This window comes from Equus przewalskii, chromosome 1 (genome assembly GCF_037783145.1).
Source record: "Equus przewalskii isolate Varuska chromosome 1, EquPr2, whole genome shotgun sequence".
Classification (NCBI taxonomy): domain Eukaryota; kingdom Metazoa; phylum Chordata; class Mammalia; order Perissodactyla; family Equidae; genus Equus; species Equus przewalskii.
This window is the reverse complement of record NC_091831.1, coordinates 158146218-158167730: the sequence shown is the minus strand read 5'-3', so window position 1 is coordinate 158167730 and position 21513 is coordinate 158146218. Positions and strand designations below refer to the sequence as shown.

Here is a 21513-nt window from a genome sequence, read left to right as displayed (position 1 = left end):
TTTTATTTTTAAAATTTTTTATTAGTTAATTTCTACCAAGTGTTTTTAAAGCTTCTCTTACCATCATATTTTTAAATATGAACATGACTCATGTTACAGAAACTATTTCTAAAGGCCTCAATATTTTCCAAAGATTAATGAGTACTTGTGTGCCAGTGGTAATAAAAAGCCCTCTTTTCCAACCCTAGACCCCCAAATTATACACCTTTGATATGGAAGTTGTTTCTAGTTCCAGTGATTCAGAGTTTATCAAATTATTCTTAATTCTCTCTAGACCATTCAGGAAAGCTAAGATTAGTTTAGAACTCAGAGTTCCCCTACACAATAGGTAAAATGCAAAGCTTGAAACTAGGAAAAATTTGAGGTCAGAAGACAGATTGGCAAACTTAACATCGAGTTTGACGGTCTGTAAATCCATTAAAGTTGTTATTGGCCCCTATTTTGTGTTTCTCAAAAATCATTAAAATTCATCTTGGCTCTCGTATTTAGCTTAATGATGTCATTTGAAGGGAAGATGTTAGATATTGATAAGACGGCTGGCATTATAAAGTTATGAGCCAAGTCAATATAAAAATATACTCATTAGCAACATTTGTGTGATTAATTATGATGAAAATCGTTTGAATAAACTTTCTTTTTTCCAGTTGTAAATTTTAATAACTATCCCCAGAACCCACCTGTAGAATATCTATCTATAGGCACAGTCTTTCCAGTTTACAGTACTTTCCTTCTGATCTGCTTAAGCAAAGATCATAGTTTTTTGGGATAAGTTCTGTTTGCTTATCCTCCTAGCTGTAGCAGAAAAGATAGTGAAATATGTAGGTGCATGCTATATGTTTTTCTTTTACACTTTGCCTTTTTTTTAATAAGAAAACTGGCCTTGAAATAAGAGAATAATTTGAAGTTAACTGTATAGATGCTGAGCCTTGTGTTGTCAGCTCTCATCTTCAAAGAAATCTCTGTTACGACAAAAATTAACTAAAAAACTAATTTGGGCTCCACACCACTTTTTAGTTTCACATACCCTTAAGCATAAGCCTTTCAGAACTATGTGGTTGCTTGTGGTCACTCCAGCTCTCTTCAATTACAGAGTTGTAGACAACCAAAAAAATACTAATTTTTTTTTTTTTTTTATCAGAGTAGGAGCTAATGAGGCTCTTCATCTCACCTGTCTGCAAGTTGAGTTTGGCTTAGGTACATATTGTGAGGCTATTGCAAATAAGATAATTTCTTAACTGTAATTTTCATAACTTATGTCCTAAAAATAGTTGCAGTGTCACAAACTTTTAACTGAGTAGAAATGTCTTAAACATTAAACCTTATGCTTGAGTGAGTAGTGCCATTTTAGAGATGAGAAAATGGGCTCAGTCAGAAATCAAACAGGAGACCTCTGTAGTGACTAGAACTTACTACTGTTTTATGACTCTTCTTGGATGTTTGGATCTAGTCCAGTCCTGCCTCTTTTTTTTTTTCCTTTTTCTTTTTAAAGATTGGCACCCGAGCTAACATTTGTTGCCAGTCTTTTTTTTCTGCTGCTTTTCCCCAAAGCCCTGCCCCCCCCACCCCGTACATAGTTGTATATTTTTTTTAGCTGTGAGTCCTTCTAGTTGTGGCATGTGGGACACCACCTCAGCATGGCCTAATGAGCAGTGCCATGTCCACACCTGGGATCTGAACCGGTGAAACCCTGGGCCGCTGAAGCGGAGCAGGCAAACTTAACCACTCGGCCATGGGGCCAGCCCCCTGCCTCTTATTTTTTAAATTAGAACTGCTACAAGCACAAGGGCTTTGCAGCAACTGTCTATTTCTGCAGTAGAAAACTCCAGGTAGGATTGGTGGGTCATAAGAGTGGGCTGTGGGCTTCTCCTCCAGCCTCTTATACTTCCTGGTTCCTTATTCAGGGCTTCCCAGCCTTTTCATGATTGTGATTATTTTTAACCAAGTTATATAAGTACTGCACGGAGTACAGGGTGGGGAGACTACCCACCATTCCAGGGTCCCAGCTGCTTTGGGAGCTGAGGGACACAGTCTAGGCACACCTGTAACTCATTTGACACCTCCCTACTAGGACATCCTGCTATGAGTGAACCTTGATCTCAGTCATCTGCCTTTTATCCCAAGAGAGTTCTGTAAAATGTCAGAAGAGCAGCTATTTTCAATAGGAATGCTGATCCAATGCATTCATTCACACGGCTCTGTGCCGCCGGTCAGGATTGAGGTGTTGCATGGCTCCAGCCAACCCCAAAAAGAAAGTTTGTGCCTATGGAGAAAACTATTAAGCTGTAGTGTCAGTGCTTCTCTTGATGCTGCTTTCTGGCTCTTTGCTCAGTTTTGTCCTGGTCAAATTTCATGTTTTGGATTGCTCTCCAAGACTAGACAGTTACCTTCTGTGGCTTAGGAAGGTTCTTTAAGATATAGGCAATTCCCATACTACTTTCAGCAATATAATGGGTTGCTTTCACCCATCTCAGTTCTTTTATGACTCCTTTGTCTCTGAAATGAGATAGAGAAAGGTTTAAATAATGCTTTGGTCTTGAGTAAAGAGGAGGGCTAGATGGAAGTAAATGTCTGGACAGGTTGGGATTTGTTTATTTTTACTTAACTTTTAGTCTATTCTAGTTATCTACTTTTTTGTATTTATTTTTTATCCCTATTACCAAGTGTAGTGCTTGGCATGTCTAGGCACTCGGTGAACAATGGTGACTTGATTTCCAAGTTTTCATGCATTGTTTTCTTGGTTTGCAGGAATTTCTATCAAAGGCATACTTTGAGTGACCACTAAGTCCTGCCTTTCTTGGAATGTTCACCTATTGTCCCTATGTAATTATTAATGGCATACCCTTTTATTTTCAGAATTGGTCTTGGTTTGAACGATAGATTGTATGGGTAATCCTAGCTATAACAAGCGACTTCAAAAATATTTCCTCTTTTAATGCAATACCCATTTGGTTCAAAGGAAGATAGTTGTTTCTCTGCTACAGTATTTCCCCAGCTTTTATCATTCAGATACTACCTTCACAATTTTCACCAATTCCTTATCATCTATATTGTTTACCTTGCACTTTAAAATTTTTACTCAAGTAATTCATACATAGGTTTTTAAAAACCAAATAGTTCTAAGAGCCTTAAAACAGAAAACACTCGACTGCCCCAGAAGCAATCACTCTCAGTTCTTTTGTTTCTTTCATGTTTTGGAATAATATCTGTATACTGCTATTTCTTGATTTATCAGTTTTAGATATTAGCTTGCTTTGGTAGATTAGGACTGAAATTTAACTTTTTTTGAAAATTGTAAATTTAAAATAAATTTTTAAATGTTATTGAGGTCATAATAGTTTATAACTGTGAAATTTCATTTGTGCGTCATTATTTGTCAGTCACCATATAAATGTGCCCCTTCACCCGAACCTCCTTCCTCTCTGGTAACCACTAAACCGTTCTCTTTGTCCATGTGTTAGTTTATCTTCCACGTATGAGTAAAATCATACAGTGTCTTTCTGTGTCTGGCTTATTTCACTTAATGTAATGCCCTCCAGGTCCATCCATGTTGTTTCGAATGGTATGATTTTATCTTTTATGGCTAAGTAGTATTCCATTGTGTGTGTGTGTGTGTGTGTGTGTGTGTATGTGACCACATCTTTATCCAGTCATCAGTCAATGGGCACTTGGATTGCTTCCAAATCTTAGCTGTTGTAAATAATGCTGCAGTGAGCGTAGGGGTGCATAAGTCTCTTTGAATTGTTGATTTCAAGTTCTTTGCATAAAGACCCAGCAGTAGGATAGCTGGGTCATATGGTATTTCTATTTTTAATTTTCTTCTTTTTTAATTTTTTGAGATATCTCCATACTGTTTTCCATAGTGGCTGCACCAGTTTGCATTCCCACCAGCAGTGTATGAGGGTTCCCTTTCCTCCACATCCTCTCCAACATTGGTTATTTTTTGTTTTGGTGATTATAGCCATTCTGACAGGTGTAAGGTGATATCTTAGTGTAGTTTTGATTTGCATGACATTTAACTTTTTTATACCATCACACTTATCCCAACTTCTCTACCTTCTAATATTTTAAAAATTTCTTCCTGACATATTGTTATGAAAATTTTCAAACAGAGAAAGGTGAAAGAATTTTACAGTGAACACCCATGTACCCACCACCTAGATTATACGATTATTTTAATATATTTGCTTTATGATACATCCACCCCCTTGATGTTTTTTTTCACAATTTTTAGTAAAATAAATAGTCAGTTTACACTGTTATGCTCTTGCAAATATTTTTACTGCTGGGTGAAGTAAAGAAATAGTTACCATTCCTTTTCTCTACAGTTTTTTCATTTTTCCTGGCATTAATGAGTGCCTCAATTTTTCTCCTTTTTTTAATGTCCCTAGCCTTAATTTTTTCCTGCAAGTCTGTCATAATCTCATCAATCTTTTATTCTAAAATTCTTAACACTCATCAGATATTTTGTTAATTCCGTGATTGTCTTTTAAACACTACCACCACCGCCACCACCCAATCAACTTTACATTATCCTGCTGTCTGTATAGGGTGATCTCCTGGTCTGTTGAATCTTGGAACTTTCCAGTGTTGGGTCCCGTATAGTATCCTAGACCCCATGTCTTGATTTATTTCTTCGTTTTATTAGAGCATTTTCTCTAAGAGCTTCGTAAGAAAGGATATAGAGAATATATATTTCTTGAGCCCTTGTGTGTGTTAAAAGTTTTATTTTATCTTCACTTTTGGTTAATAATACAGTTAGTGGGTATAAAATTTGCGGTTGAAAAGCTTTCAGAATTCTCAGAATTTTGAAGCATTTGTTCATCATTCTTGAAGCTTGCACTGTTACCTTGGAGAAGGCCGATGTGATTCTGTTTCCTGTTCCAATATCCATGGCCTGTTGTTCTCTGTAAAACATTTAGAATCATCTCTTTATTCCTTGTGGTTTGAAATTTCACTGCCTTGGTGTGAGTCTTTTTTTCCCCTTCCTTGCCCTGAGTTGAGAAGTAAGAGGCTCTTTTAATCTCAAGACTTATATCCTTTGGTGCTGGAATCTTGCATTCTTTGATCTTTTTTTCCCCTCCATTTCTTCAGTGATTTTTTTCCCCCCTGAAATTCCTATTCGGTAAGGTTTAGACTTCTGGGCTTAAATTTGTTTATCTTTTCATTTCATTTCCTATTTCTTTGTCTTCTACTTCTAGATGCTGTTTCTTAACTTCATTTTCCCACTTTCTATCGAATTTTTTTTTTTAATTTCACCTATTTTGAATTTCTAAGAGTCCTTTTTATCCTCTGTTCTTTTCTTGTTTTATGGATGTACTATATATATTTCTCTTATAGGGTCTTTTTGTTTGTTTGTTTTGTTTTCTGTCCTCTGCCTTGTCTGTTTCCTCTGGGTTTGTTTGCTTTCTCTATTACATATTAACAAAAATCAAAATGAGGCTTGGCTATCCATCCGTCTTAATAACGTAATAAGAAACTGGTTGGAAGCTCTGCAGAATGAGGCCTCTCACCTGGTAGGGGTTACTATAGAGTGATTATGCTGTTTTATTCCATGGAAGACCCCCAAATGTCGGTATCTGAAGTGTTTTCTCTGAATTCAATGAGGATGCACAAAGAAAAATCCTCCACTTCTTGTCTTTGGGGCATTTGTTCCCCATTATTGTCATTCAAAATACAGACTTCCCTTTAATTCCCCAACATTTAATACTTGCCTTCTGCTGGGCCTACTATTTGAGTCTAGAGCCTTTCTTATTTTCTTAGCCCATCTCTCCAGAGAATAAAGCACATCTTTTTGTAGAGGGATTAGGAGTTGTCTCAGGGCCTCTGAGAACTGGGAGTCCAGCTTTTAAGCTTGCTGTCCAGACCTTCTGTTCTCAGCCCTGAACTCATCCATGTGCAATATACCCCATTCCCCTTCTCTGATACTTGGTGCCTCCTGAGTTCTGAGCCCACTGGGGCTCTATGAGAGATGCACACTCATCATCAATATCTTCCCAGCAAGAATACTTGTCAAGCACTTAGGGTATAGCTACCCCAGCTCTGCTTAGTCATTTACCACTTTGTTCTCTTCATCTCCCAAAAAACTGTTGAATTCCTTAAACCTACATACATTCAGAAAAGACACTTTACATGACTATAATTGGAGAATCGTGTCACCTTCCAAAAATAAAAAGTACTGTTAAAAAAATGAAGATAATGTAAGCATAGCTGCATTGTTAAATTGTAGCAGGTGGTAAAGACTAGCATTAAACAGATATAGTCTTGATGTGGTCAAGTGGATTAAAAGAGAATTGAAAAGTGTATAACTTTTTTGCTCTGAATATTTAAAGCCACATCTGGGATCACCTAAAGTCGCCTCCTCTGTGAGTTGTACACTTTCAGAAAGTCTCTTCTACTCTCCACACCCTGTACTGATCATGTCGTCACCAGCTCGTCTTTGACATCAGTAACAATAGTCGTGTGATACACGTGGGGAATTTTTAACAAACAGCCATTTTAGTCTTTAATAATAATGATGGCAAATATATAGTAGTTTCAATGAGCTAGGCACTAGTCTAAGTACTTGATACACATTAGCAAATTTAATTCTCAGAGCAATACTTACAGATGCGAAGACTGAGGAGACTGAAGCACAGAGAGGTTGGGTGGCAGTGAGTGGTGGGGTCAAGGCTTCACGCCCCGGCAGTCTGGCTTCAGAGTGAGCCCTTTTACCCAGTAGACATACTGTCTTTCTAAATATAGAAGGCAGACTTTGATTCCTGTCACTTGCAGTTGCTGAAAGAAATTTCTGGTAAATTTAAGAGGTCACCAACACTAACATCTTACCTGAAAAGTTTAGCAAATGATTCTAAGTCTCCTTGTAGATGAAAATCAGAAACCTTTTAAAGAAATTCTTTTTTATCTTTAGGACCCTAAAGAAAGTGTTCTCTCATCTGATTTGTTAACTGAAAGAGAGAGAGATGGTAGAAAAAGTATAATTTTGCCTGTTAGTCTATAATAATTGTGTCCTAATAGAAAATATGTATTTTAGACTTAATATGTGTGTTTTAATTAGACTTTCAGCACCTTTTTTAAAAGCTGAAATCATCATTAGTGTGAGAACTGCCTATATATTTGCGTGGGAGTTCCGAGTGTGCTAGGTCTTGATTTGGTGTTTTGAATATGATGATGCTTACTGTGTTTTATTGTGAGGATTACAGATAATAACTGCAAGGCGTGTACAAAAAGTGGCTGCTCAGTAAATACTCCCATCTAAAACACCTTTTTCAGCAAGACTTGGTGGACCAGACAGACTGGAAGGAGGCAGAATTTGGAGACAGAAAGGGTTTGGTGGATGTTGAGAGTCTGTGCATACCAGGGCTCACTGCTGCAAGATGGTTCATCTAGAAGGGGGAGCACAGGAATCGCAAGTCCAGATAGATTTGACAAGGGCTCAAGTCTAAGTCCTGAAGAACAGCCCAAGCAAAAGAGATCAGGTAGGAATCTGGGGCCATTTAAGCGGCACAGAGTCAAGCCCCAGCTGCCTCCAAGAGCCAGTGCTTGGAACTGGCTGTAGGACTGGTCCTGGGGCAATGACTGCTAGCCTTGTGGCTTTCTTTTTTTAACCAGCCCCACTGCACTCCAGTATTTTAAAATTCTAGACATAATCTGGAATTTAATCTGAAAGTATTTCAGTATTATATATAACTTTATTATACTGTTACTTTGGGTAACTTACCATATGAATTTTACAAGCAGATTATTAAAAATCTCCCACAGTTTCAAAAGACTATTTTTGGATGTAATCTGTATAAGGTGTTTATACTCCTCATAAGGTTTGAAAATACAAAATAGCGGCCCAGATTTTGCTGTCAAAATATTTGGTTTTGGGGCCAGCCCCGTGGCCGAGTGGTTAAGTTCGTGCACTCTGCTTCGGCAGCCCAGGGTTTGGCCATTTCGGATCCTGGACGCGGACATGGCACTGCTCATCAAGCCATGCTGAGGCGGCATCCCACATGCTACAACTGGAAGGACCCACAGCTAAAAATACACAACTATGTACCAGGGGGCTTTGGGGAGAAAAAGGAAAAAAATAAAATCTTTAAAAAAAAAAAAATTGGTTTTATTGTAATCCTTTTCACTGAATCACATTTTATGAAAATTTTATCTAAATTTATCTTTAGATATCTTAAATTCTGCTATTATTTCTTTCTTTTGGTGTTAGAGCCCACCAGTTTCTGTAAAGAATAAATTAAGAATATTCTATGAAATGGTCAGAGCAACTGGGTTCCAAAAGAAATTAGGATTCATTGTCTCACCTTTTTGATTGGCAGTGGAAAACTAGGCATTTTATGAATTGAAATCCTTGAGATTTGATGGATTTATTTCCGCAGTCTTCATTAAAAAGCTGAACATGTGGGTCTTTTTTTCTCTGTCCTGATTTTCAATTATGTTGAGATTCCTTTGGATGATTTTCCCATATAATTAATAATTAAGTGGCATGATTATACTTTTTCATATACTTTTTAAAAACGTGTTAGTGTATTGAAATTTTGTATACGTTCAGACCTTTTTCTTTGCTGAAAAATTTTGACTCAACCAAGATTTCAAATATCAAAAAATATACTAAAAGGGACTTTTTGGTTAGTTTCAGTGGTATTTTTTGTAGACATGTTTAGGGAAGAAAATTATATATCTGTATCCACAAGACTTTATAAGCACTAAATATAAGAGAGTGCCAATTGCTAATTTCGGGAGATTACTAAGGTTCTAGTAATATTGCCACAAAATCCCATGTTTACTGAAGAATTGCAGTATGTATAGCAAAACTTCAGAGAGGAGAGACTATTTAATGCCGAAGTTAGTGTTACTATATCTGATAGGAATTGTATACCACAGTGCTTCTCAAACTCTGATATCAAGACCCCTTTACATCCTTAAATTATTCAGGACCCCAAAGAGCCTTTCTTTGTATCGGTTGTATCAAGTATATGAAGAAAATCTGGCCTCATACATACTTGGAGCTGGAAAAAGAAAGATATTTTAATAACCTTTTCAAATAATTATGGACATTCTTTGTTACTACACTAAAACACTAGAAGTGGTAATCTCTTAAAAGTTAGTTATAATGTGAAATCTGAAACCACAACCATGAACTTTTCTTCTTTCTTTTTTTCTTTTCTTTTTTTGCTGAGGAAGATTTGCCCTGAGCTAACATGTGTGCCATTCTTTCTCAATTTTGTATGTGGGTAGCCGCCACAGCATGGCTGCCGATGAGTGGTGTAGGTCAATGCCCAGGAACTGAACCTGGGCCACTGAAGCAGAGCATGCTGAACTTAACCACTAGGCCACAGGGCTGGCCCCAACAATGAACTTTTCATACTCAAGTTATTGTTCCTTCTTGCACCTTTGATCCTTTACCCAGGGATGACTTTGTAACATCACCATGTAATATTTGGAAAATATTGGTTCCCTCAGTTGTGCAGATCTTCTAAATGTACACATTTCATTATACAATATCAAAGAATCATGTATGTAAACGTCACTACTGATCTCATCAGGAGAGTCTTGAGTGAGTAGCGAAGCTGTCAAGTTGACAGTGGTGGGTACAAGTTTTTTCAAAATTTTATTTTTGCTTGAAAACTCAAATTTTATCATTGACAACACACATCATTTGCTTTCCTTGAAGTGACAGGCTTCATGCATTTTCAAGAAAATGTATACTGGATACCCAAATCTGTTTAAATGTCTAGTTCAACTTGTTACTCAAGTAATTGTACAAATGCTTTTCCTTGAGATAACTGTCATACTTCAGTGTGCACAGAGAAGTGCTTTGTGTGTACGTCCTATTTCTTTACACAGAATATTAGACATAGTCTTAAGGGTTGAGATTTCATAATATTAATCATTTTTACTGCATCAGGGACATTCTTTGGTAAACTTAGCTTTTTTCTTCTTTCTTTCTGTGAGTGTAGTAGTGAAGAACTAGTTTGGTGCCACTGTCCTGATTCATGCTAAGACATTAGCAGTTTTAATTATCAGCACTTTTGCATCATCAGTGAGAACTAATGATAAAACTTTAGCAACCTGAAGGAAGACATTTTCTCATTGACAATCAATGGGGGAATGCAGTTTTATTGTGGTAGAGAAATTCAACAAAACGCTCCTATAAAAAACCTATATTTGGATTCTTACCGGCAACCAGAAGTCTTAAAATGTGGAAGTGTCTTATGTAGATGTTTTTGTTGACTTAATAGGGGAAGTCAGAGATTTGACCTCATAGCCCACAATTACCGGTCCCTTGGTCTTACAGAGCTGTTCAAGAGTAGCTAATGGTTGGAGGACTTACACTTCTCAATTTCAAAACTTACTAAAAAGTTGCAGTAATCAAAACAATGTGATACTAGTGTAAGGATAGACATGGGGATCAATGGAATAGAACTGAGAATCCAGAAATAAACCTTCACATTTACATCATTTGATTTTTGACAATGGTGCCAAGACATTTCAATGGGGAAAGTAGTCTTTTCTACAAATGGTCCTGGAACAACTAGATAGCCATATGCAAAAGAATGAAGGTAGGCCTCTTCCTCACACCATGCATAAAAATTAACTCAAAATGAATCATAGATCTAAACATGAGAGCTAAAACCATAAAACGGTTGTAGAAGAAAATATAGGTAAATCTTTATGTCCCTGGATTAGGCAAAGTCACCTTAGATAAGACATCAAAAGTAAAAGAAAGTAATTTGGACTTCTTCGAAATTAAAACTTTTTGTCCTTCAAAGGACATCATTAAGAAAGTGAAAAGACCAACCAACAAGTAGGAGAAAAATGTGGAAATCATATCTGATAAGAGACGTATCTAGAATATAAAAAGAACTCTTACAACTTAAGAAAGCAGTGACCCCATTACATGGTGGGCAAGGAGTCTGCAGAGACGCTTCTCCAAAAAAGGTATACAGTGGTCAGTAATCATGTGAAAAGGAGCGCAACATAATTAACCATCAGGGACATGCAAATCAAAACTAGTGAGATACTACTTTACACCAATTGGAGGGCATAAAAAAGACAGTTAACAAGTATTGGTCAGCATGTAGAGAAATTGGAACCTTCGTACATTGCTGTTCAGAGTATAAAATGGTGCAGGCTCTTTGGAAAACAGTCTGGTGGTTCCTCAAAAAGTTGAAAAGAGTTACCATATGACCAACAATTCCTCACCTAGGTATACACTCAAGAGAAATATGTCTGTGCAAAAATTTAAATGAATGTTCATAGCATTATTCGTAACAGCCAAAGAAAATGGAAACAACCCATATGTCCAGCAATTGATGAATGGACAAAATATGGTATGTCCATATAATGGAATATTATTCAGCAATAAAAAGGAATGAAGTATTGATACATGCTACCATATGGATGAACCTTGAGAGCATTGAAAGAAACTGGACACTAAGGCCACATACTCTCTGATTCCATTTATATGAAATGTCCAGAACAGACACATACATAGAGACAGATTAGTGGCTGCCTTGGGCTGGGGAGTAGATGGATAATGATTACTAATGGGTTTCTTGTTGGGGAGATGAAGACATTCTAAAATTAGATTGTTGTGGCACAGTTACACAACTGAATACATTAAAAACCATTGAACTGTGCACTTTAAATGGATAAATTGTATGTGAATTCTATCTCAGTGAAGCTATTTGAAAAATAGAATAACTGATGGCTGTGAGGTTGCCAAGCAACATACCTTAAACTTGGAATTTCTATTAGGAAAAAATTATATGTATCCTGATTAAATACTGAAGTCTGTATTCCTATTTTGCTAGTGTAAAAAGAAAATGACCAAATTCCCTCCTCTTTACTTTTCAGAAAGGAGAAGATGAGTATGCCAATGTTGATGCTATTGTTGTATCAGTGGGTGTTGATGAAGAAATTGTTTATGCCAAATCAACTGCCTTACAGGTGAGAGGTTTCCAGCAGTTTTTAGCCCTGAGAGTGATTGAATCATGTATGGCACTGTCCAATATGGTAGCCACCAGCCACATTAAAAATTTAATTCCTCATTCAAAAGTCTCACGTACTCAATAGTGGCTACCATATTAGAGTAGATATGGAATATTTCCATCATCACAAAAAGTTCAGTGGACAGCACTGATTTAGACCATAGGAAAAAAAGTATCTGAATTGAGAAGGATTTAACTATATGCAACAGAAAAGCCTAAATAACAGTGGGTTTAACAGAATATTTCTTCTTTTAGATAGACATCAGGGACCCAGGTTTTTTCCATCCATAGAGTATTGCTCTTGTGCTCATGGTGCAAAAATTGCTAGAGCTCCAGCCATTATATCTACGTTCCAAGCAAAAAGAATAGAGAAAGAGAAGCAAATGGAAAAGGTCCCACAGAATACTTCTACTTATAACTTACTGGCCAAAATTTAATGTAATGGCCATATTTAGCCACAAGAGCAGATGGGAATTAAAGTCCTCATGCCAAGCAGTGTGCCCAGCTAAAAATCCTGAGTCGTTTGGAGAGAAAAGAAATGAATAATTGGTAGGCAACTAACCCCCACTGAGGGAGATAGAATTAGAATGCACGGTTCCCGGAGGTGCTACTCTGTCCCTTGTTTTATGCATTTCTATCCTTCTAAATAATAATATAGTTCTGGTAAACACAAATTATCCAAATGATTTGATGTTTATTATGGAATATTTCAAACATGTGAAAGTAAATAAAATAATGTATTGAACTCCCATTTACCCATTATCCAATAAATTGGTAACTCCTGGCCAGTCTCATTTCATTTGTATCCACCTCCAGGCTCCCCAACCCTAGATTACTTTTAAGTTAATCCCAGATATCTTGTTTTATAGATATTTCTGTATAAGTGCACTAATTTTTTTTTATCTGTAAATAACTGTTGTCACTATTGTCTTTTCCCACAGACATGGCTCTTTGGTTACGAACTGACTGACACTATCATGGTCTTCTGTGATGACAAAATCATCTTTATGGCCAGCAAGAAAAAAGTGGAGTTCTTAAAACAGATTGCCAACACTAAGGGCAATGAGAATGCTAATGGAGCCCCTGCCATCACACTGCTGATACGAGAAAAGGTCAGAACTAAGAAAGAATGTGTCATAAATGTGAGAGGATGTTTAAAAGTGATAAACAGAAATGCCTTCTAGGAATTTAAAAGAATACAAAGGAAAGATTTTAGCTGACTGTGGTTGTAATTACGTAGTTCTGTCACATCTTCATTGTTTGTGAGGAAGAAAAGAGTTCAATAACCCTGTCAGTTCAGCAGCAAAACAAATGGGCTGTGAAATTCTGGTGAACACTAACTTTGCCCTTCTTGAGGACACTGTCAACTTGTTTGTTTTCATCTGAGTACCTTAATTAGAACAAATAACCTTACATATCCTTAAGAAAACTTAGATATACCTCAGTTTCAGTTTTTATCAAATGCAGTCTTTGTCATACTGCCCACCTGACAAAGACTTTTTCTCAGAATGTTGTTCACGTATGCATTTGAGTTTCTTAGCTGTTCCTTAAGAAAAAGAATAGTCTTGTCAACTTATATGGCACTTCACCTAAGTATTTAAAAGTATCTGAAGAAATTTTGTGTTAACTTTGGTGTGTTACAATCTGCCCTAAAGAAGTAAGTAGGGCATGGGGAGAGAATTTATTCTTTCCACAGTTTAGAGAATTCATCTCTGCCCGTTACTAGTAGAACATAAATGTCTAATTCTACAACTAATTACAAACTCTGTTTCTTCCCTGTGGCACTGACAGAATGAAAGTAATAAGAGCAGCTTTGACAAAATGATTGAAGCCATTAAAGAAAGCAAGAACGGCAAGAAGATTGGAGTGTTCAGCAAAGACAAATTCCCTGGAGAGTTCATGAAGAGCTGGAACGACTGCCTCAACAAAGAGGGCTTTGACAAAGTAAGAATTCTCCCGGAAACAAGCAAATTGAGAGTTGAGAAGACAAAAGCGTGACAGGCTTCCATAACAGATAGTACAGAGAATTTGTTTTGAGAAAACTATATGTTCGTTCACATTTCCATTTTTCATTGCCTTTGGCTGAGCGGTCAGCCGGTTTGCTTTTCACTCAGGAATGAGAATTTCAGAAGATAGTTCAGCGACTTCAGAGGGAAATTGTTTCTCAGATTCTTGGCCAAACAATATTTTTCTTTCTTTTTTTCTTCTGTTGTCCTGCCTATCTTTCTTCTAAATCCTTTGCAAAAACCTCTAGAGAGGGGCATTTGCATTTTAAATGGTACATTAGTTCAGTGCCTCTTAGAATACACACAATGACCTAGTAAAGAGCTATTCCAAAGGTTTATTCAATCCAAGAAGAGAATATTTAGATATTCTGCAAACTACTGGTGAATAGTTTGCTAAATAATTAAGTACCATCACTAATAATTTTCAGATTGAGAGAGATGCATTTCTTTAGCAATTCTATATTTGCATGCTGGAAACTTGTATCACTTTGACTGCAGATAGATATCAGTGCAGTTGTGGCCTATACCATTGCTGTGAAGGAGGATGGGGAGCTCAACCTAATGAAGAAAGCAGCCAGCATCACCTCTGAGGTCTTCAACAAATTCTTCAAGGAAAGAGTGATGGAAATAGTTGATGCAGATGAGGTAAATGAAGAGGGGAAAGGCTTGTTGGTGTTTTAATGAAGCAGAAATAAGTCCCTACGGTGCAGTGTTTTGGTATGTTCTGCTTCCTTTGAAATTAAGCCTTTGATACTTAAATTGGTGGTATATAATTGTGCCAGCTCTCTTTCAAAATAACTGTAAACCTACACTATAGTTTCTTGAGGTTACCCAGTATTTTACTTGAGAATTCCTTAATAGCTGTGAATTCCACATATTGTTCTCTAAATTTGCTTTGCATGTGTACCAGTATATTATCTGGTGCATAAACCATTTCATGGGCTGGCCTGATGGCATAGTGGGTAAGTTCGCATGCTGTGCTTCAGCAGCCCGGGGTTTGCGGGTTTAGATCCCAGGCACAGACCTACACACTGCTCATCAAGCCATGCTGTGGTGGCATCCCACATAGAAAATAGAGGAAGATTGGCACAAATGTCAGCTCAGGGCCAATCTTCCTCACCAAAAAACAAAAAAAGGATAAGGATTAAATGAAATTAAAAAAAAAAAACTTCCATAGCATCCTAAATGATCTCAAGGTGTATGTTGTCTTCAAATGATAACATCCAAAAACCCAACACCCCTCTTTGCCACTCTCTAGTGAATATTTTGTTTCTGGGTACGCTTACAGAAAGTTCGACACAGCAAACTGGCTGAATCTGTGGAAAAGGCCATTGAAGAGAAAAAATACCTAGCTGGGGCAGACCCTTCTACTGTGGAAATGTGTTACCCTCCCATTATTCAGAGTGGTGGCAATTATAATCTCAAGTTTAGTGTGGTGAGGTAAGTATGAGAACTTCAAAATAAAACAAAAGCCAGACCATTTCAACCAGTAGCCTATTTTTTTTCTTTAACTCATTCCAGAATTCAGAAAAGTAAGAGGAGGCAGTAACTATTAGCCTGCCTTCCACATTATCTTCTTGTCTTATTCTGTGCATATTTCTGTTTTATTTCACAGTTATTCATTTCTTAAGCATTTGATTATAAGCATTTTTCAAGATTAAAAATACCAGAGAAAAATGCAGAGCATTTTGCAAAAGCCATTAAAATCTTATTAGGTGTACCATAATGTAATTTCTCTTCTAATTTTTAAAAATACTGTAAAGACTGCTGTTTTTCCTGGTCAGTCTGAAGGAAGGAATTCCTAGCGAATACTGTAATTGATAGTGGACTGGTGGATGAGTGACTCCTCACCACCTTACTGTTATACTACAGTTGATAAAATTCAGTATATCCTTCGCATATTTAGGATACAACTCAACTTTCACTGAATTTTTATCCTAAAAGTTTTGGCCCCTGATTTTACCGCAGAGCCTTTATTAACTGATTAGTTTATTTAAAGAAGGAAGAGTTTGGGTCCTTACTCTGCTTCAGCTGTGGATACAGCAGGGAGAGGTGGTGATTACAGATGCTGTGTGCCAGTGATACGAAGGGCTTTGCTAGTTTGGGTAATGAAATGCTTTCTTCCTTTGGTCTCTAGTGACAAGAATCACATGCATTTTGGGGCCATCACTTGTGCCATGGGTATTCGCTTCAAATCTTACTGCTCCAACCTTGTTCGCACTTTGATGGTTGACCCTTCTCAGGAAGTTCAAGAAAATTACAACTTTTTGCTCCAGCTTCAAGAGGAGCTGCTAAAGGAATTAAGACATGGTGAGGTGCCTTAGAAAAGAATGTTTGGAAATTTTGTAACAAAAATGTCTTCAGTGTTTATGTGAGTTTATATCCCTGAGATTCTTGTATTAAAAATAGAATTAGATTTTACTAACCTTGAATCATCCTAGCATTTGGTTCTTGAATCTCCTTTTCTTTTAGCATAAGTAGTTATTGTGGTTTTACATTGATATTTACAAAAACTTCTCTGGGGCCGGGCCTCATGGCACAGTGGTTAAGTTCGGCGCACTCTGCTTCAGCAGCCCAGGTTTGATTCCCAGGTGCAGGCCTACACCACTCCTCAGTGGCCATGCTGTGGTGGCATCCCACATAGAAAATACAGGAAGGTTGGTGCAGATGTTAGCTCAGGGCAAATCTTCCTCTGCAGAAAAAAAACCAAAAAAACAAAAACTTCTCTGATGGGTTAGGTCTCTGTGTCCACAGCTTCATAAAATACCATGGCCATATTATTCTTCTTTAAAACTTTAGAAAGTTCTTTTTCTTTTTATTTTTTTATTGACATACAATTTAACATACAACTTTATATTAGTTTCAGGTGTACAACATAATGATTTCATATTTGTATATATTGTGAAATGATCACCACAGTAAGTCTAGTTAACGTTCGTCACCATACATAAAGAATTTTTTTTCTTGTGATGAGAACTTTTAAGATCTACTCTCTTAGCAACTTTCAAATATGAAATAGAGTATTATTAACTATAGTTGCCATGCTGTACATTACATCCTCAGGACTTAATTTATTTTATAACTGGAAGTTTGTACCTTTTGACTCCTTCATCCATTTCACCCTTATTCCCCACCTCTTGCAACCGGTAGTCTGTTCTCTGTATCTATGAGCTTGTTTTTAGGGTTTTTTATTCCAAATATTAGTAAGATCATATAGTATATGTCTTTCTCTGACTTGTTTTACGTAGCATAGTGCCCTCAAGTTCCATCCATGTTGTTTCAAATGGCAAGATTTCATTCTTTTTATGACTGAATAATATTCTATTGTATATATATATATACACACCACATCTTCTTTATCCATTCTTGAGTTCAGAGGCACTTGGGTTGCTTCATTATCTTGGCTGTTTTAAATAATGCTGCAATGAACGTGGTGGGGATATATCTTTTCAAGTTAGTGTTTTTGTTTTCTTTGGATAAATACCTAAAAGTAGAATTGCTGGATCATATGGTAGTTCTATTTTTAATTTTTTGAGGAACCTCCATACTGTTTTCCATAGTGGCTGTACCATTTTACATTCCTACCAAGAGTGCACATAGGTTCCCTTTTCACCACATCCTTACCAACACTTGTTATTTCTTGTCTTTTTGATAATAGCCATTCTAACAGGTATAAGGTGACATCTCATTGTGGTTTTGATTTGCATTTCCCTTATGGTCAGTGATGTTGAGCCTCTTTTCATGTACCTGTTGGACATTTGTATGTTTTTGAAAAAATGTCAGATCCTCTGCCCATTTTTTAATCTAATTATTTTTTTGCTATTGAGTTATGAATTCTTTGTGTGTTTTGGATATTAACCCCTTCTCAAATATGTGACTTAAAAATATTTTCTCCCATTCAGTTGGTTGCCTTTTCATTTTGTTGATGGTTTCTCCTTTGCTCTGTAGAAGCTTTTTAGTTTGATATAGTCCCATTTGTTTATTTTTGCTTTTGTTACCTTTGCTTTTGGTGTCAAATCCAAAAAATGATCACCAAGGCTGATATCAAAGAGCTTACCACCTGTATTTTCTTCTAGGAGTTTTATGGTTTCAGGTCTTCTTTCTCCATTGTGTGTTCTCAGCTCCTTTGTTGTAAGTTAATTAACCATATATGCGTGGGTTTATTTCTGGGCTCTTTATTCTGCTGCACTGATCTGTGTGTCTGTCTTTATGCTAACACCATACTGTTTTGACTACTATAACTTTGTAATATAGTTTAAAGTGAGGGAGCATGATGCCTCTGGCTCTCTTCTTTCTCAAGATTGCTTTGCTTGTAGAGTCTTTTGTGATTTCATACAAGTTTTAGGATTGTTCTATTTCTGTGAAATATGCCATTGGAATTTTGATAGGGATTGCATTGAATCTGGAGATTGCTTTGAGTATTATGGACATTTTAACAATATTAATACTTGCAATCCATGAGCATGGAATATCTTTCCATTTATTTGTATTTCCTTCAGTCTCTTAGCAGTGTCTTAACGTTTTCAGTGTACAGACCTTTCACCTCCTTGGTTAAATTTACTCCTAATAAGTCTTTTATCTTTTTGATGCAGTTGTAAATGGGATTTTTCTTTTATTTCTCATTTGGATAGTTTGTTGTTAGCCTATAGATGCAACAGATTTCTGTATATTGATTTTGTATCCTGCAACTTTATTGCATTCATTTACAGTTGGCCCTCTGTATCTGTGGATACAGAACCCGTGGATACAGAGGGCTAATAACTAAGGGACTTGAGTATTGTGGATTTTGGTATCTGCAGGAGGGCCTGGAACCGTGGATGCTGAGGAACAACTATATTAGTTCTAACAGTTTTTTGAGTTTTCTATATATAGTATCCTATCATCTGCAAATAGTGACAGTTTTACTTCTTTCTTTCCAATTTGGATGCCTTTTTCTTGCCTAATTGCTCTGGCTAAGACTTCCAATACTATGTTGAATAAAAGTGGGGAGAGTGGGCATTCTTGTCTTGTTCGTGATTCAGAGGAAAAGCTTTTTGCTATTGAGTATGATGTTAGCTGTGGGCTTGTAATATATGGCCTTTATTATGTTGAGGTCTGTTCCCTCTCTACCCATTTTGTTGAGAGTTTTTGTCATAAATGGATGTGGATTTTTGTCAAATGCGTTTTCTCTATCGAGAGGATTATATGATTTTTCTCCTTCATTTTGTGTCGTATCACATTGATTGATTTGCAGATGTTGAACCGTCCTTGCATCCCTGGACTAAATCCCACTTGATCACAGTCTATGATCCTTTTAATGTATTGTTGAATTCAGAAGAACTGTAGGATGTTCTGAGAAGTAGTTTCTCTACCAACAGAATGTGTAATGTTAATCCTACATTGTATGGATACCAAGAATCTTAATGTGAGAGCAGAACTAGTAAGAACCCTGCTAAGCAAGCCACTGCCTACCTCCAAAGAAAGCAAAGTGCTTGATACCTCTTTTGCCTTAACACTCTACACCCCAATTGGCTAAATGGAACTTTATGTTTACCACCTTTAAACCACTTTGTAAGCTCACCCATGTTGCCCAGAGCTTCCAGACGCCATTCCTGTATAATATCTCAAGTTCATCTTGTGAAATCCTGTCTTGGAAATCGTGGTCATAGGTAGTTTAATGAGGATAAAGACCCCTCTGAGGCTACCATATTTGGACTACTCTGACTTGAAATATTTATTCATATCCTAGATCCTGAAAAATTTAGGCCAGAGCCCTTCTAACATTAATTCATCTGGTCAATAATCCAGTTTTTCAAAATGTATGATAACTTTAATATGAAGTCATTTATCAACACTTAGAAAATTATGTCACTGAGACCAGCTGGTGTCCCACAGTACCCCTGAGTCAGTGATTCTCAAACAGTGTAATTAAGAATGACTGGGTTTAGGCTGGCCTAGTGGCACAGTGGTTAAGTGTGCACGTTCAGCTTTGGTGGCCTAGGGTTCGCTGGTTCACATCCCGGGTTCGGACATGGCACCGCTTGGCAAGCCATGCTGTGGTAGGCATCCCACATATAAAGTGGAGGAAGATGGGCATGGATGTTAGCTCAGGGCCAGTCTTCCTCAGCAAAAAAAAGAGGAGGATTGGCAACAGATGTTAGCTCAGGGCTAATCTTCCTCAAAAAAACACAAGAATGACTGGGTGGAGTGTTTTAAAAATGCAAATTTCTGAGCCCTACCACTCCTGCAACTGCATTTCTTAGTTCACATTTTAAGAAACGCTGCTTTAGGAGACCTAATAGATGACAAAAAGTGTTTTTTTCTGAAAGATCCTTTAATGTCCCCTTTCTGTCTTGTCATTAGGTGTGAAGATATGTGACGTGTACAATGCTGTCATGGATGTGGTTAAAAAGCAGAAGCCAGAGCTGCTGAACAAAATTACCAAAAACCTAGGGTAAGATACTATATGTGCATTGTCCTCAGAGTCAGTTTTCATGACTGGCAGTGGTTAGACAAAATATTCTTAGATTGATTCAACCCACATTTATGGACTATTAAATTTAACTGTGTGCCAAACACACAGTGTGATCAGAGAATGTGAGAAAGATTTAAGTTCTACTTCCAGGGATGGGATGGAGATTTTTTTAGACCAGTGTAGTAGATGCCAGTAGATGTTCCAGGTTTAAATTAGAAATATTAGGAAATATTACATACTATATTTCCTCTCTTAGAACACTTCAGCTCACTTTTGCAAATGAAATACTCTGAGATGTCGTAGTCTTTAAAAATTTTTTTGAATTTTTGTTTAATCCAGTGTTTCTCAAATGTTTGACCGTTGAACATCTAGAAACACCTAATAACATCTTACAGAAGCAAAGACATTTTGCAAAACAAAAGCTCTAGGCAGTCTCCTTAGATGGAAACTAGTCTGGAGTATATAGTTTTTTCCTGGACTTTTCTGATGTACAAGAGGAAATATATTGACCTATACTGAGTCTTGGCCCAGGTGACTTAATGAATATAGTGATTAGCATTCCACTAAAAATTGCCTGTCAATCCAGTTACTACTGTCTTGGTAATGTGCCCCTTAACAGTCTCTGCTAAATTCTTTATAGGAGACTTGTAACAATTTCATGGTAAAATTTAAAATCTAAATGTGGATGAATAAGCTAAAATAAGAAAGGCTTGGTTTAATAAATGTTACATGAGGTACTTAATTAGGAAACTATTTTCCACCTATTAAGAGCCCAAAGACTATCCTCAAATCCTCTTCCTTAACTCACCGATCAGCAGGGGCAAATCACTCAACATGTTTGTCAGCCTTATCTTGAAACTTGGAATAGAATATATTGTACTTGACCCATAATTAGAGATCCTTTAGCCTATTGCTGAAGTTTCTCTTCATTTCTTTTTTAGGTTTGGAATGGGAATTGAATTCCGTGAAGGCTCTTTAGTAATTAATAGTAAAAATCAATACAAACTGAAGAAAGGTAAGTTTTACGTGCATGTAACAGGAAAATACTTTTTTGAATAGTTGCGTT

General features: G+C 36.8%; 1 protein-coding gene across 1 annotated transcript in view; it reads left to right on the top strand.

The window, feature by feature from the left end:
• Positions 1-21513, top strand: part of SUPT16H (SPT16 homolog, facilitates chromatin remodeling subunit) — a 38687-nt gene that overhangs the window by 1671 nt on the left and 15503 nt on the right. The window contains exons 2-9 of the mRNA XM_008528806.2: positions 11854-11946; positions 12929-13099; positions 13779-13931; positions 14492-14638; positions 15282-15433; positions 16131-16303; positions 20336-20426; positions 21389-21462. Of these exons, the coding sequence (XP_008527028.1) occupies positions 11854-11946; positions 12929-13099; positions 13779-13931; positions 14492-14638; positions 15282-15433; positions 16131-16303; positions 20336-20426; positions 21389-21462 (1054 nt within the window). The remainder of the gene's footprint in view (positions 1-11853; positions 11947-12928; positions 13100-13778; positions 13932-14491; positions 14639-15281; positions 15434-16130; positions 16304-20335; positions 20427-21388; positions 21463-21513) is intronic.